Below are 17155 nucleotides of genomic sequence, written 5' to 3'. Positions count from 1 at the left end.
GACAGATCCCTTTTTTCTGTTGTCAACAGGTTCACATTTGTCTTAAAACAATAATCAAGAGCCTGAACACTCAAACAGTAATCAGTCCCCCTGTTCATATTAACCATTAAGTGCCCAGACATCTCTCTCTACATCAGCTGAGGTGGAGAAGATGAAGTTTTAGATGTCTGGGAATCAGAATCACAGAGAAGCCCTCATGGACATCACTCAAGCTCTGTACAGCTTAAAGAAACTTTCTGTCCCAAGTTCTTATCAACATGTACAGAGGGCTGATAGAAAGAATCCTGACTTGAAACACTGCTGACTGACATGGTTTGTACACCACCCAAACAACACTACACAGAGCAGCACAGAGCCCAGAGGATATTAAAGACAAACACTCCCAGCCACAGGCTGTTCACCCTGCTGCTGTCTGACAAGCCATACAGAAGTATCTGCTGCTGAACCACCAGAGTGCAGAGCAGCTTCTTTCTTCAGACTGAGACTTAGTTTATGGAAGTGTACAAAGATAATAATACAGAGGTAGTTATTATGGAAGTAATGTTAGTAAATCATGAAGGAACTAAATAAGTTAGCAACTCTTTGTACCCTCTGTAGCATAAAAGTTTTTCTTGTGTAGCGTGATGGGCGTTTCATTGTGCAGCCCTGTGCTCCAAAAGATCCAATGTAAAGTCTACAGTCCTCACTCTGTTAATATGAAGGTTTTTCATGTCAGATTCTCTCATCTTTAAGATGTCATGAACAAAACACGAGCCAACTCGAACACTTTTATTGTAAATCATGGAAAAAACATGCTATTGTTGTTAGAACTTCTGAGGGTAGATGGTTACATCAAGAAACACACAGTACAAGTATTTTAGGAAGTATCCATAGTCTGTACGGTTTCCTCCACAACCTCCAGGGCCAGCGGGGTCACCACCTTCGTCAGCACACCGGTGGTTCCTCTTTTGTACTTGTAATCACCAGTTCTATGTGAGGAGATAAGACACGTGGAAAAAGAAGTTTCAATCAAATCTCGGGCTGAACAGTTTCAACATTAAGCAAGTCTTTGCTTGTTTAATGTGGCTCACACACCTGAGACTTCAGCACATCAAACACACACACATGCACTTTAGCTACAGATTTTTTAAAACAGGTGTTAGTGGCAGCGGCAGCTGTTATGTCTGCACTCTACCACATCACTCTGCATCTGTACTCACAGCTGCATGGCTTCATGCTCAGTTACTCTTCAAGGAGAACAAGCAAGAAGACAAGTCAACTAAAGTTCTTCATGGTTATGATACGTAAGTTCATGATTCAAGATCATGACAAGGCCAACATGCTCTGTAACGATCTGAGACACAACAGCACTCCATCCTGTACAGCTGTCAACAGCTGCCAGCGCTCATCTTGGAGTCATAACGTCACATCAGAAAAGCCTTTGCCAACATGTTTAGATGTTTGTTCATTCTACATCACTGGCTCGTGCTGTGTGTTCACTGAATGTATGATTCCAACATGTCAAGGAGAGTCTGAGCCTGACTAAACCTGACAAAAGAAACTGACTTTGGTCCTTAAACTCCAATGTTCTTCAATGTGTCAGGAATCAAAACATATCCAGGATGAAGTTCAACTTTTTCAAGGATCACTGGTGCAGTTCTCACCTAACCCCCTTCTTGTTAGCCTCATCATGGGGCCGGATGTAGTCCACCTTGCCCTTGGTGATAACGCACAGGTCGATGTTGCTGCCGGAGCCCAGGTCATTAAAGATACCTGCAGCAATGGCGTCTCTCACCAGCCGCTTGGCGTCCTCCTCCTGCGAACACACAAACAACATTGATGCTCAGCAGGTTGTTTTCAGTGTCAGCCTCCACACAGGACTGTGTGTTTGGTGCTGTGCTCACCCCCATGTCAGGCTTGTAGCGGTCCTCAAACACAGCCATGGCAGCCAGAGACCCAGAGCCTGTAGAAGAGACAGGAGATGCTTCAGTGGATCTGAAGACTGGACCAGATCCGACTTCTACTGTTCTACACTTGTTTGTCCCTCATGAGGGTGAGAGGCGAGATGTGTACAGATCAACTCCCCCAGTTACATTTAGTTTTCTTCACTGAGATGAATGAAATGCTGAGTCATCAGCCAACTGCATGTTTTTAAAAACTTCTCTTACACCACTTAGAGAAAGTCAAGAAGTCCTTGTGGCCCCAGTGAACCCCACGAGAGGTCGCCAACAACTGATTTAGACCCATCACTCTTCACACAACTGATCATAAATGTGAAGTTTGTGTTTTTTTCTGAATGAAAAGAACAGCTTGAAGGTCAGTGTGTGCTGATGATCCTCCATGAAGACATGGAGCTGGAACTGAAAGAAGAGGAACGTGTTGGAGACTGACCCATGGTGACGTAGGGCAGCTTGTCAGTGGAGCCGTGAGGGTAGATGCTGTAGAGGTGAGGACCGTTACAGTCCATTCCACCCAGGACCAGAGCAGCCCCGATGTAGCCCTGATACCTACAAACACACACAGCAACACATTCACATCACACATTTCCTGTTTCATACCTCTGTGTTGTGTGTGTTTGGCCCGGTGTGATGAACGTACCTGAAGAGCATTTGTTTGAGCATGCGGTTGGCGGTGGCCACACGTGGCACCCTGCCTGTGGAGAGGGCATGCAGCTCCAGGTTGGAGGAGATGATCTGAGTGGTCATCTCTGTGTCTGCAGCTGTTCCTGCTCCGCAACAGCTGGACGACAACACAATGACACATCGGTTAGACATCAGCTCCACTCTGTTCCTTCACATGAAGGTTGAAAAGGATGAGACTGGGACACATGTCTTCATCTTTGTTTGCAAGTGACATGAGAGTAATGTGTCCCGAGCAAACAGGTCAGCTGGTCTCAGGTCTGCAGTGGATTACTTACTAAATGTTGGGGGAGATGTAGTGGATCTTGGAGCAGTTCTTGTCTGCCACGACCATGCCCTCAGTGGCTCTGGTGTCAGCTCCGAGGACGACACCATCCTTCACAGGGAACACAAAGCATCACTGTCAGTCCTCACTGCTGCTTTCACATGTGTGACATGTCTGTTAGGGTGTGGTCTGGTCTGCAGCTACAGCATGTGTGAATCACATCACATCAAAAGTGTCTCTCTGTTTCATATTTGATCCATTTCATGCTGTTCATGGTCAGTCCAAAAGTTAGGAATCGAACCAGTGAGCCTCTGATAACTGGATGACATGCTCTACGAGCTGCAGTCATGTGACTTGCCACAGTTTGACTTATTAGGAGATGAAAGTTAATTATCAATTTCCCAATTCCACAGTCATCATTTTATTGATCCATTGACAAGTTGTTTATTAGAAATACTGTAAGAAAATGATGAAACATGTGTGTCACAACTCAAAGACATTGCTGTCACAGAGGAACAAAGACAACATTCACATGAGAAGCTGAGATCAGACTGAAATGATTTAAAAAAAGTATTGTATCAGCTGCCGGCTGATTGTTGCAGCTCACACGCTGTAACTTCTGTATGCTGGAACAGCTCGCTGGTCTTGTCACTCACCTTGAACACCACGCCACAGATGGTAGTTCCTGTTTTGCGAGCAGCAGGCAGGCTGCATCCCACTTTGTTGGCCTCAGCTTCCAACACTGCGTTTCTGAAAATAAATAAGAAAGCACTTCATACATAAATATGACAGTACAAACCCTAATCAACCTGATGCTGCAATTCAAAATCCAATCAGTGCAGTCAGACCATGACAGTGCAAAAATAAAAACAGATCATCAATGTTTCAAACATATAGACGTCTTTGACATGACGTCCTTCAATCAATCAGACTTTATTTCATACAAACATGTAACACAAAGAGCTGCAATAGTCTGTTTTCAGGTCGGCCTTGACCGGATTAGGGAGAAATCGAGCGCGCGCGCACGCACGCACACACACACACACAAGCAGCTGCCTGTGTGTTGTTTGGGGAGTTTTCTCCATGACATATTAGGCGACAAGGATGGGATTAAAAGGCAGCTTAAAAAACAAACTAAACTAAAACCCATTCAAATGCAAAATGGTAAAACAGTTAAATAGATAAAAGTATAATATAATATATACAGACAGCTAAAAAATAAAGGTTATGACATAAATATATACACACATAACGACAAATTCATACTAACCAAATTAAAAAAAGAAATTGGTGTTACAGATTAAAATGTAGAAACAGAAACTTTATGCCCTAAAGATTTTTGAACGTTTTAAACTTTCTTAAATCTATATTTTAAGTTCATTTAGCATTTGTTTATAAAAGGTACAGTGGGTTAGAGCCGAGGTATAATATCTGATTACAGTCATATCTATACTGTTCAGACATTTAACTGGACCTGCAGTGATCAGAACAGTACAGTCAGACATCATGTGTTCCTGTGTGCAGTGTGGATGAATGAGCTCAGCTGCCTCTGAGTGTCACACTCACAGCGGCTCAACATCGAGAGAAAAAACGTTCCGCACTGTTTTCATTACAAAATAGATATTTAACAATATACTAACGTACACAATAAAACAATACATGTGTTTTTAAACGCAGGTCAGGAGATAAGTGAAGCTTAACGCCAGCAGTGATTCGGCGTGGAAACGCCTGAGTCATTGTATGGAAGCCAAGTGAACATGAGCTAGCATCATGAGACAAACCGCGTCAAACTCGTCACTTGTACACCTGTGTACAAAGCAGAGGCACCGCCGTGTTCTCCTCCGCTCCGTGCTCTCTCTGCCCCGCTCTCCGTCCGCTCAGAAGCGCTCACCTTTTACAGTTTTCGAAACTGAAACCCGCGAACGGAGCCCGGCTCACTGTCAGCGTCGCCATCTTGGTGGATGAAGCTTTGTGTTTCCGGGAAGTGAAGGAAGCGGCTCGTTAGAAATGCTGCGTTTGCGGACACCCTGTACTTTAGGGTCCCATAGCTGAGCAAAGGGCCCGTTTGTTTTGTACAATTACATCAAATTAGACCCCGAAACGGTCCTGAGTCAATCCCTTTAGATACTGTTATCCTGAGATATTAGTTACTGAAGTTACGTTTGTTATTTTAATAGTGTCCTCTAAGCGGTACGTAAACTCAAAAGCCCAGTAGTGGGCTTTAAATGTGAGCGCCCCCTGCTGGCTGCGATGTATTATTACAGCTCCACATTATGACGTCTACTCAGTGGTGCCTGGAGAAGTGTGTATACTCTTCATTTATGCTTCATTCAAGGGCTCCATCTAGCAAAGGATATACACCCTGTGTGTAACAGTGACATATAAGACATCACTAAATAGATATGCATTTTGAGTGAAGTATTTCTTACTACTCCATACACTCGTGAAAATTGGACATGTCATGCATCAGTTCACAGAACACTATGTGAACAGGAATAAGATTATAGTTTGAGCAGTGGGAGGTTTACACAAACTGATGGGGATAGAGGCCTCTGCAAATGCAATGAAGCGTGGCCATCCTAAATCCAGTCTGCATGTTGTAAAAAGACTGTGGTACTTTTAACATAAGACTTCCCATAATTCATGGCAGTATTCCTTAACTGTTTTATTTTTTGTAAGTGAAAATCAGACTCTGCTCCTGGCCTGATAATGTTATGTGTATGTATTGTGTATTTAATCATGCCGCCATGTTTTGTCCTCGAACAGGACGGATGCCAACTTGATGCCAGCTGGATGTCAAGGTCGAGTAGGAAATGGGCTTCAGTGAGGTGGATAAGATCAGATAGGGCGCCTCCACACAGCAAAATGAGTGCATTATGTTGATTAAGCCTTTTATTAAAGCCGGGTGGGCAAAACAGGTGGTTGAAGGTGTAATCGGTGGGATCTCAGTGACCGATAACAAAGGTTTAACATGCTCTAACTTTAACCTACGTCCACTGCCTTCATGTTCCGAAACATTATCTAGCACACAAGCTTCACAGATCACAGCAGGTGTATTGTGACACGGTGTGTTATGAATGTTTGCAAAGAACCAGAGCTTGTTTCCAAAAACTAAACTTTGTGTTCTTGTGGCACCTATTGACCTCAGCATCATTAACTTCTTCATCCCTGCTGGCCCGACCAGCAGCTCAGTCCAAGCTTTTTGACAAATGATACATTAGACATGTAAAGTAATGATGTACTGTGCTGCCATAGAAAGCACGCTATATAAAAACATTATATTACAATTAAGGTTGTAAAAAGCAGAGGACACTGCAAACTGCATGTCACAGATCTAAATCTAATAACCTTAAAGCTTTTTAAAGCAATTTTAATCAATATTTTTATATTAATAATGGATCGCATGACTACTCATGACGAACACACAGATAAATACCTCTGTTTATTTTTCCAGCTTGTAACTTTGTTGCTTTGATTCAGTTCATTAGCTCTTTAATCTGGTTTCCAGTGAGAAACGTTCGTTACTTTCACTGTACAAAACTGTAAAGTTAGTAACTAACTGGTGAACATGGAGCATTTAGCAGCTCGAGTCAAATGAGAGTGAATGTCAGACTTATTGTTCAGGTAGCCATCATGTTGCTCTGTGTCTGCAGAATGTGTCACTAACCAACTGTTATATATTATAGAGCTATACAGTATATTCTAGTTGTAGTTAACATTAATAATATTGTATAATTATTATTGTTGCTGCTCTTTGTCTCTCTCCCTCTCTAACTCAGCTGGTCCATCATGTTTCTGCCTCTTAAAGACTGTACCACTGTCCACACTGACATCAGCAGGGAGAATTTTATGGGTAATGGTCAGGTTGTATTGGTAATAATTCTAATTATGAAGACTAACACACGGTGTCCTCCTGTCCTTTACAGCATGATTCAAACTGAACTCTCATCTTTCACCTGTCTGCTCTTCGAGTCATGCTTTTGACTCCAAACCTGGTAATACCGAGCCCTGACAGTTACTATTGTAAAGCAACAGTGTTAACTGTTAACTAGTTAGTGGAATTATCTTCAAATTTATGATCACCATTGACCATTCCACATAAAAAAAAAAAATTTAAAAAAATTGATATGATATGTTACAATATGTTTGTGTTGATTTGTCCTGTACACGTGACATCCATTGCACGTCTGTCCGTCCTGGGAGAGGGATCCCTCCTCTGTGGCTCTTCCTGAGGTTTCTTCCACCTTTTTTCCCTGTTAAAGGTTTTTTGTGGGCAAGTTTTTCCTCACTTGAACCGAGGGTCTAAGGACAGAGGGTGTCACTCCCTGTACAGATGGTAAAGCCCTCTGAGGCAAATGTACTTTGTGAATTTGGGCTATACAAATAAAATTGATTTGATTTGATAATTCTGATATTATTTATCTTCTTTATCATAAGGACATCTTCAGATTGTGGTAATAATAATGGCTGTTGTGAAAATCCTGGAATTAGTTTGTTAAATGATGATGATGAAAATGATATGGCACTGTAAATATGATGATCACTATCATGGCATTTGGAATGTCTTCCCCTCAGCCTGCCTCAACTGTTGTCTGACATCATATGACTGTCTGACTGGGTCTTGAGGCCTGTAATGCATAACAGACTCGTATTGGCCATGAAGCATGCCATGTTGTCTTGAGCTTATAAACAATACACAAATTAAATATTAACACAAAGATCAACACAAGTTTTAAAATGCATTTATTGAACAGGGTAGGATGGAGAATGGACAGGTGTACAGGTGTTTAAAGCCTCTTTGTGGAGGATCTGAATATTATTTACATTGATGCCACCTGGTGATAATATGAGTCACTGTGCAATGACCCAGGTCCACAGAGATAAATGGACACACTGCACTAATTTTCACTATGATCATCCCAGTTCTTTTACAGATTGTTTTAACCTGTTCTGCATGTTTCATATGAACTCAGGCCATCTGTACACAAAAGTTTGAGATGTCCAGCTTTGCTGCTGCTCAAAAACACGACCCACTGCAGCACAAGAAGCACAACAAATGACTGATTTAGTCTAATATGTGGGAACCATTGTACACTGTTACAGAGCAGCTTCCTGTCTCTGAATCAGATGCACAGACATTAGATTGATATCATGTGATGTCAGGTTTAACAGCAAACAAACAAATATTTGCCAAATATGTCAGATTTCTCCTTTCCAGGTCCAGTGTTTAGTGATTTAGGGGGCTGGATTTAGAGAATACAGCAGAAATGGAATATAACACCCATAACTCTATTTTCATTGGTGTATACTCAGCTTACAACAAGAATGTCTAGAATGAACCTTTGTGCAAACATTGTCTCTGGACAGGGCCACTAGGTGTCACTAAATTCTACTCACCAGACCTTTAAATAAAATTTTACCAGTTTCAGTAGCTAGAACTCACATGGCTAAAAATGAGTCTTACAGCACACAGCATATCAGGGATAACCTCACTGTATCAGACATTCATCACAGTTTCATGCTTCCTCAAGTCTTCTGCCAAGCTGCACTTGGCGTGGAGCATCTCCATGAGCAGGTTGTTGCAGGGCACCTCACCGTTCAGGTGTTTGCAGTGCAGGTAGTCTTCAGCGAGGGTGCTGAGAGAGCGTAACTCAGACAAACACAACAGCAGATGAGCAAAGCGTCCAAGAAGGTGAGAAGAGGTGCACAGTGTGTACTCCAGCAGGGCTCCTTCAACCTGCTCCTGCACGCTCTCCACAAACTGATGCTCTTCAAGATGTTTAACTTCTGGTGAGAGGGAGAAGCATCATTGCACAGATGTCCGCATTATTAGAATTTTAAGGTTTCTTGGATAAATTCACAAGGAATCCATCAAATCTGTTTTATGAAGCTTTATGAATAAAAAAGTATCAGGTCTCACTAACCCGGATTAAAGAGGATGAGGAACTTGATGCACGCAAACTCTTGGCGATCCACTTTCAGGATGTGAAGCTTCTCAACCAGCTCCTGTCCTCTCTGGACTAAGCTGGCTAAGATAGGACCAGCATGAGAGGCTACTTCTGACAGCTCCATCTGAACCAAAGAAAACAAGTACTGACATTAGAATGATTTTAAAATATTAGCAGCGTGTTGGAAGTATCCTAATTCTTCTGGTCTTGTAGAAAGATGAACAAATATTGGGATTAAATGTTTAACCTTCAGAGACATTTTGGACTGATAACTGATAACAAGATAAACACTAATAAGAAATAACTTTTACCCCTTTAATATAAGATTGGCTGCACTACTGAAACATCGTATGGACATGGTTATGGATTTACATGTGATGGAAATCAGATCACTTGTACTCCAAACAACATGGATGCTATCATATCATACCAGGATAAATCGAAGGACAATATGAGAATATAAAGTAGCTATGCAGATGATGAATGCGTACTCCACTTGGTCACCATCCTTTATAACCACTTATTTTCTGTGTTTGGTTTGTAAAAGATCTGCTAAAACATCAGTGCTGCATGAACAAATCTGAGATGACTCACCTCCTGCCCAGTGACCAGGAGCAGTCTGCCCTCTCTGCCATAGAGGACCTGTCTGGAGACGGCATCCAGGAGCAGCAGATCACTCCAGCAGCTGTGCAGTAACTTCATCTGGTCACTCACCTTGGTGCACAAAGATAGTTAAACCATTCAAGACCCTTTCACCTTTAAGCTCGCTCAAACTTAGACAGCTGTCATGGTGAGTATGCTGACATGCTCACATTGACATTGCTCAAATGGGCAGGTAAACGTGCACAGCTGGCTGACGGCCACTTCCTATCATATAAAACATCATCATATATAAACTATATAAACCATGTGTGCTCTGTTATCTGAAATAAGCATTCATTTATTCATTTTTTGATCGTCACAGCTCAATCCTGTTATTTCTGTCAGCAGAGTGTAATAACTGCTGGGACAGTGTTTCAGTCACTTTTATGTGATCCATCCTGTCAGCATGTGCTCATTACTGTCAGCATTGTTCAGCTTGGAAGCACAATGCAAACATGAGAGTGCTTGTTCTGATGTGTATGGGTGTGTGTGTGTGTGTGTGTGTGTGTGTGTGTGTGTGTGTGTGTGTGTGTGTTTGTGTGGGCAGGTGTACGTCTACCACACTTCCACACTCACATCTGAAACTCAAGAGTACGTCTGTGGTCACAATGATATGAGGGTTGTTTTATGTTGCAGATTGTTGTATAACCAGAAAAAGTTCTGGTCAGAAAAATGTTGCTTCTATTTTTATGTTTATTAAACAAGCAACACGCAGTGTGTTAATTAGTGGACTTCAGAAGTGTGATATGAGTGTTTGGGGCAGTTTATAATCTTTAGATAGCTGCTTCCCCCTGCTTCAGGTCTATTTTGCTATGTCATGTTCCATTAATGCATGTCACTAATTTGAGTTTTTATGGGGATTGTGGTTGGTGGTGTGGTTTGCCTGCTGCTGTGCTCCCGATGACATGTACTGCAGCCACTGTCAATCATAACTATAGATGTAGTAATTATTATTATTGCTGTTGTGGATGTCTGTTTCTCTCTCTCTCTAAACTCAACATGTTGTGGCAGATTTTCATCCAACATGAGCTGGGTTCTACTCGAGGTTTCTGCCTCTTTTTTCTTCGCCACCGTCACCATGTGCTTGCTCATGGTGGAATTGTTGGGTCTCTCCAGATAATAATATAAAGAGTACAGTCTAGACTTGCTCTGAAAAGAGTCATGAGATAACTTTGGTGATTTGGCATTATAGAAATTGAAAATGAAAAGGTACAAAAGGCATTTGTATTTAACAGACAGATATTGAACTATTCCTTTAATTCATATGGAGAACAATGTTTACAGTATCTCTAGATGATCCAATCACAGAGCAGCTAAAATAATTTCGCCGTACATTCAAAAGGTGCACAGAGAAGCTCACAGATTTTCAGGTCACTAAACTAGCAAACTAAAGTCCTGTCCTCTCTGTCTCTCTCAAGACAGTTGGTGGTTGTGCTTTAAACGTACCCTGTGGAGTTTTTAAGCAACTATAGCACAACTGCACGAAGATGCACATGCACAAGCAAGAAGATGACGCAATACACAGTCCTGCCAACAATTACAGGCCATTCCATCGTTCTGCAGGTGGTGATAATTGTTGTGGTTAAATGGTGCCAAGAAACAGGAATGTGCCAACAAAGAGAGTGAGGAAAAAAAGAAAAGAAATCAGCTTCACAAATGTTTCCATATCAGCACATTTGGTGCACTGTATTCTAACTGAATGTGGCACAAGTGCTACACATTGTTTTCTATTGGAGTGCAGTTTTGAACTGAACTTTTGTTGGCTGTTCTGTTTCTTTTTATTCCTGATGCTTATGTTGAACGCAGTGCATCAGGAACATTCAAAGTTCAGGAGTTTTTAAAGTTGAAATAAGGGGATATCTACATGATACCTCCTCATTTAACTTCACGTTAAGGTCAATGGCATAACTAGTGTCACAGTGTGACTTGTAGTTTACAAAACCAGGGTGAACAGGAAGGATCTTACCTTAAGTCTTTTGAAGAAGATGGATGTGCGAGCCCACTCCACGATGGAGAAGAGTGTCTGGTCAGCCATGAGGCACATCAGGCTCAACGTGCTGGGGTTTCCTTGTTCCGCCCAGCCTGTCTGCTCCTGCAGGAGGTGAACAGCAATCTTATCCTGCAGCTGTAACTCGTCTGGCTCACAGCGCAGGAACTCCATCACGAGCTGAGGCATTCTGGGGCCATGTGGAAAGAAAGGTCTTGAATACATCTTGTTTGAGCTGGTTCCTGCAGCAGAACCACGTGAGCTCATACAGTTGTTGGTGTGCTCTGACTTGATGGTCCAGTTTGAGAAGGGGGTGCGCTGGTACTGGGTGGCAACAGGTGAGTTGGAGGGCAGGAATGAACACAGTGATGTAGGCTGGTAGCTGATACAATCGTTGCTGTGAAGGATGGGAACTAGATGGAGGCCACCAGGAAAGCTTAATTCTCTCTGGTGGGTTGAGGAGACCAGATGAGGACTGCTCTCTGCCCTGAATCCACCAGCTTGTATCAAAGCCTTTCTCTGCTGCTTGAGGGCACGATCACGCTTGTACATGGGGCCAAACTTGTTTCTGCCACCTCGCATCCGATCTGCACGGACAGCTGGTGAGAAAAGATGATTTGTTTTGAGCAGCCATTAAAGCAGATTTTCACAGATCACTCTCATTATTCACAGAGATATCAAAAACAGGAAGTAGAATGTACAGCAGAGTTTTCTCTGTTTCTTCCTGTAACTCTGAATAATCCTTGCCAACAGGTCAACCAGTGAGAAACAGGATGCAGAGATTATGGGATAATTTCTGTACATACACACACACACACACACACACACACACACACAAATCAACATGGAATATTTTTTACAAGCATTTAAAATGCAGGTTTATAAATTTGTACAGTGTTCACAAACATGGATACATGTTGTGTTCAGGTGATCAAAATATAACTTTATTAAATTTAAAATATCTATATTTATTTATATTTTAACTTTTAAAATGATTAGAATAGAATCAGAATAGTACACCCCCTCCTCTGAGAGGATGGTAGTGCTAGAAGGACTTCTAAAAGAGACTGAGGAAGACAGTCCTTTAAATAAAATGAATTAGATTCTCTGAAGTGTGAGCCTGTTTTAAGTTTCATGTTCCGTGGTTTTTGGAGGTTATTAGCTACGACTAAGAGAGTCGCTGTGCGCTTTTACGCACGAGTAACCGCAGCGTAACTCCTTAAATACTGATTCGAATCACTTGGGTCGGAATCTAACCCGAGACACTGAAAACAAGAAATACTGTTTCCTCTCATATGTGTCGGTTGTAAAAATCTATTCCTGCCATGTAGACATTCAAATAAATAAACCATGCCGTAAAGTATGTTACAGTTTAAAAGTTTTCCCCCTCACATCAACAGTCCCTGCACGTTCAGTGCTCCTCACCTTCCAGTCGCATCCCGACATGAAGACACTTCTGAAACCTGCAGAAGGGACAGCGCTTCCTCTGAGTTTTATCGATTCTGCAGTCCTGCTTTTCTGCACAGGTGTACTTCTTGTTGTTTTGAACCGTTCTTTTGAAAAAACCCTGCGAGTGGTGGAGAAGAGGGAGGCAGAAAAGAGTTCTTCTGAATATGTTTAACAGTACAGGGGAAAAAGCAAACTTTTGTACCCAGCAGACAACAATAACACTAAACACAAGCTGTACCTTACAACTCTCACAGGTGAGCAGACCGTAGTGGTACCCAGAGACTTTATCTCCACAAACTGGACACAGCTCCTCCAAACCCGCATCAACTCTGCACTCCATTCTGGAAAACGGACCTGAAAAAGGTACAACTGTTCAGGGCATTAGAAAACGATCTGGGTCAAAGGGTAAATAAATATCGAGCATCTATCAGGACAATGAAATGACAAATAGAATCACATCATACCCACAGCTTCACTGAGCGTCCCACTTGTACTCTCCTGCTGTCGCTGTAGAGTGTGTAGTGGCCTGTAATCACAGTTGGTTTGAATGCTGGGTGTTGATCTGCAGACTGAAGTGGAATGAAGTGATCAGATGCAGTGATCACAGCATCATCATCATGATCATCATCATCCTGTGGAGGAGGGACTCTCTCCGTGGTCCTGAACCTGCTACTGACCCGTCCAAAGCTCCAGCCAATGAGCATGTCCACAGAGTCAATAAAGATAATGAAGCTGAGTGATGTGCAGTGGTGTTTATAAATGAATTTTAAAGTGTCATGTCAGTGTCAATGTCGAACAGAAAGTATTGAGTTCACTTGGTATTTTGTCATGCTAGGAAAATGTTAAGTGTTCAAATATTTTCTAATTATTATTTTTTCTTTAATTTTACTTTTTCTACATTGTAGAGTAACACTGATAACATCAGAACCATGACATAACACATATGGCATTATGTGGTAAACATAAAACATGTAAAGAAAGTCAAATCTGTTTTATATTTTAGATTCTTTTCTTTGATGACAGCTCTGCACTCTCTTCATTCTCAGTCAGCTTCATGAAGTCATCACCTGGAATGATTTCCAATTAATATTTTTGCCTCATCAAAAGTTAATTAGTGTCATTTCTTGTCTTCTTAATGTGTTTGAGACCATCACTTGTGTTGCAGTAAACTACTATTCTAGTCAACAACTTCAATAGATCCTTTATTAAGCCACACATAGCGACCCCTGGGGCAGTTTTGGTACCTTGCTCAAGGGCACCACGGCAGTGCCCAGGCTAAGTAAAAAGGAACAACAGTCCATCATTACTTTAAAACATGAATATCAGTCAGTCTGTAACTTTGAATATGTCTTCAAGTGCAGTCTAAGACAAGAAGAAGAAGAAGAAGAAGAAAAAGAAGAAGAAGAAGAAGAAGAAGAAGAAGAAGAAGAAGAAGAGAACTGTTTGGACTAAGAAACACAAAGAATGGACATTAGACCAGCATGGAGACATTTGAAGCATCGGGGAGGAGGAGGTGTGATAGTGTGGGAGTGCTTTGCTGGTGACACTGGTGGTGATTTATTCAAAGACACATTTAACCAACAACATTCTGCAGCAACATGTCATCCCACCTGGTTTGAGCTCAGTGGGGTCATTGTTGTGGAGAAATTGCTGAAGTCAAAGGTTAATGGTGAGGTCAGGAGGAAAGAAAGTGTTCAGGAGCTTCTGATGTCTTATGCTGTATTATTTATTGACGCTTGGCCAAGGAGAATTAGAGACACTCTAAGTTCATCAGAAGTGCCTGAGTCGGTCTCACATTCTGCCCAACTAAAGGGAAAAAAAACATAGTTGAGAAGGCGTGTCTTGGAATTATGTGACAAAAGAGAAATAGTGTCACACATTAGCATTATTGTATATATTATAATATAATAACTCACCACTTATGAATAATATAACCTGCTATTACTTGATTTTATCTGAGGTACCCAGACTATGAAGCTGCTCATCACACCACCAGCAGAGAGAGCCAGAGCTGCCTGCCGCACAGCCCTGTGACAAAGAGACAATCACTGATGATAGATGGAAAAATAAAAATGACCAAATGCACCTTTCTCCCTGAAACCACTTCTCTTCCTGACTGGTTCAAAGGATCGTACAGCAGACAAAATGAACTGTACAAATGACATTGACATAACTAACCTCAGAGGGGACCTCTACTAGATTACTATTGGGGCACACAGATTCTCTGGACTGTCCTATTGGAAAACTCATAGGGACGACTCTGGAGCTTTCTACAACATAACTACTCTCAGAGATAAACTGAGGGACAAAATCCACTCCAACCAACTGACTCCCCACACAAACAACCCACAGCTACAAAACTCCTAGGTCCAAAGCCATCCATTCTTGGCTCAATGATCGGAAAAAGAACACCCCCTCACTACAAAAACAGATCAGTCATCTCCTTGGAGGAACACAATCTACCTTACCATATACTCAGACCTACTTTCCCCTCACATACAGAATACTGAACTACATAATCAAAAATTCCAAACAACATATCACCCGCCTACCATAGGCACAACAGTACCACAGGAGACTGAAACGAGCAACATATTATGAAGCTTCAGACAAACCAGAAGCCTCACTCTTAAAACTTAAATCCTTGTGGGAACCAAAGGAGTGCCTGTCTGATGAACTCTTGACCTTGACTGAAGAGGGAAAAAGGTAATATCTCAATTCAAAACAAATCTATCCAAAGCAGAAGAGGAAGCTTTAGTTTACGGTATCTATATAATAATAATAATAATAATATAATAAGATAATAATAATACATTTTATTTCATAGGCACCTTTCTGTCACCCAAGGACACCTTACAATAAATGAGAGTAGACAGCAAATAACAGAAGCAAACAAAAAGAACCATAAAAGTTTATCAAATTACAAGAATACAACATTAAAAACAGGTTCAAATAGGACAATGCAATTGAATCAGATGGAAAAGGCGATTTTAAACAGGTAGGTTTTAAGTGCAGACTTAAATTGTGAGAGTGAGTTGATGTTCCTTATGACGGGGGGTAAATCAAATCATCAAATCAATTTTATTTGTATAGCCCAAAGTCACAAAGTACATTTGCCCAGAGGGCTTTACAATCTGTACAGGGAGTGACACCCTCTGTCCTTAGACCCTCGGTTCGAGTGAGGAAAAACTTGCCCACAAAAAACCTTTAACAGGGAAAAAAGGTGGAAGAAACCTCAGGAAGAGCCACAGAGGAGGGATCCCTCTCCCAGGACGGACAGACGTGCAATGGATGTCACGTGTACAGGACAAATCAACACAAACATATTGTACAATTACAATAACTGACAAAATGACAATGAATTACAACGAATGATAAAATGACAATGAATTACAATGAATGATAAAATGACAATGAATCACAATGAATGATAAAATGACCACAGTAGCAGACATGGCTACTAATAATGACAGTACCGTATTTATCACTATAAGGCGCACCTAAAAGCCTTCAATTTTCTCAAAAGCCGACAATGCGCCTTATAATCTGATGCGCCTTATATATGGATCAATATTGGTTAATCATGGCTACCGTAGTCAGGGCGTCGCAGAAGTAACCATAGACATATATAGTAGACGCCGTATTGAAAAGAGATCCAGAGCTGTGGAGCAGAGCGGCTGAATGCTCTGCTCCCCATGGTGGTGAGATGGGCGGAGGGGACAGTCAGGTGAATGGAGGAGGAAGATCTGGGGGAGCGAGGGTAGCAGCAACATGGAGAAGATCTGAGAGATATGGTGGTGTGCGGTTATGAATGGCTTTGAATGTGAGCGGAAGAATTTTGTAGTTGATGCAGGATTTGAGCCAGTGGAGCTGTTGCAGGACAGGAGTGATGTGGTGGATGGAAGGGGTTCTGGTGATCATGCAGGCAGCTGAATTCTGGACCATTTGGAGCTTATGGAGAGATTTGTGGGTGAGGCCAAGGAGGAGGGAGTTGCTGTAGTGCCCCTACCCACCATCGTCCGCAAACCAGTGGACAAGTGCTCGGCAGAGGTCATTATGAATAGAAACAATTATCTCCAAGAAGCCCTACAACAACTACAGAACAACCAACCAATCTACTCACAAACAGTCACCTGCTCGATCACAGAATTTCTACCTCCTTCCAAAAAATCCACAAATGCCCAGCAGTCTCAGGCTGTGGCCTTGTACCACTGACTTGATTACCATGTTCAAGACTACTCCCAAG

At 41.8% G+C, this 17155-nt stretch overlaps 2 protein-coding genes across 2 annotated transcripts; both read right to left on the bottom strand.

Moving 5' to 3' along the window:
* Positions 1 to 753: 753 nt before the first annotated feature.
* psmb7 (proteasome 20S subunit beta 7) lies at positions 754 to 4923 on the bottom strand. The gene is made up of 8 exons (XM_010752845.3): positions 4775 to 4923; positions 3540 to 3633; positions 2897 to 2994; positions 2578 to 2718; positions 2371 to 2486; positions 1884 to 1942; positions 1644 to 1795; positions 754 to 968 (listed from the first exon to the last, which is right to left on the bottom strand). Exons 1-8 carry the CDS (start codon positions 4834 to 4836, stop codon positions 857 to 859), a joined length of 834 nt encoding a protein of 277 aa, XP_010751147.1. The 5' UTR covers positions 4837 to 4923; the 3' UTR covers positions 754 to 856.
* A 3383-nt stretch (positions 4924 to 8306) lies between these two features.
* Positions 8307 to 13279, bottom strand: LOC104936761 (steroidogenic factor 1). Its single transcript, XM_010752848.2, has 6 exons — positions 13148 to 13279; positions 12886 to 13027; positions 11440 to 12059; positions 9426 to 9545; positions 8808 to 8955; positions 8307 to 8670 (listed from the first exon to the last, which is right to left on the bottom strand). The coding sequence occupies exons 1-6, from the start codon at positions 13247 to 13249 to the stop codon at positions 8381 to 8383; spliced, it is 1422 nt and encodes a 473-aa protein (XP_010751150.1). The 5' UTR covers positions 13250 to 13279; the 3' UTR covers positions 8307 to 8380.
* Positions 13280 to 17155: the final 3876 nt, after the last annotated feature.

This window comes from Larimichthys crocea, chromosome I (genome assembly GCF_000972845.2).
Source record: "Larimichthys crocea isolate SSNF chromosome I, L_crocea_2.0, whole genome shotgun sequence".
Lineage (NCBI taxonomy): Eukaryota > Metazoa > Chordata > Actinopteri > Sciaenidae > Larimichthys > Larimichthys crocea.
This window is presented reverse-complemented; position numbering and strand designations above follow the sequence as displayed.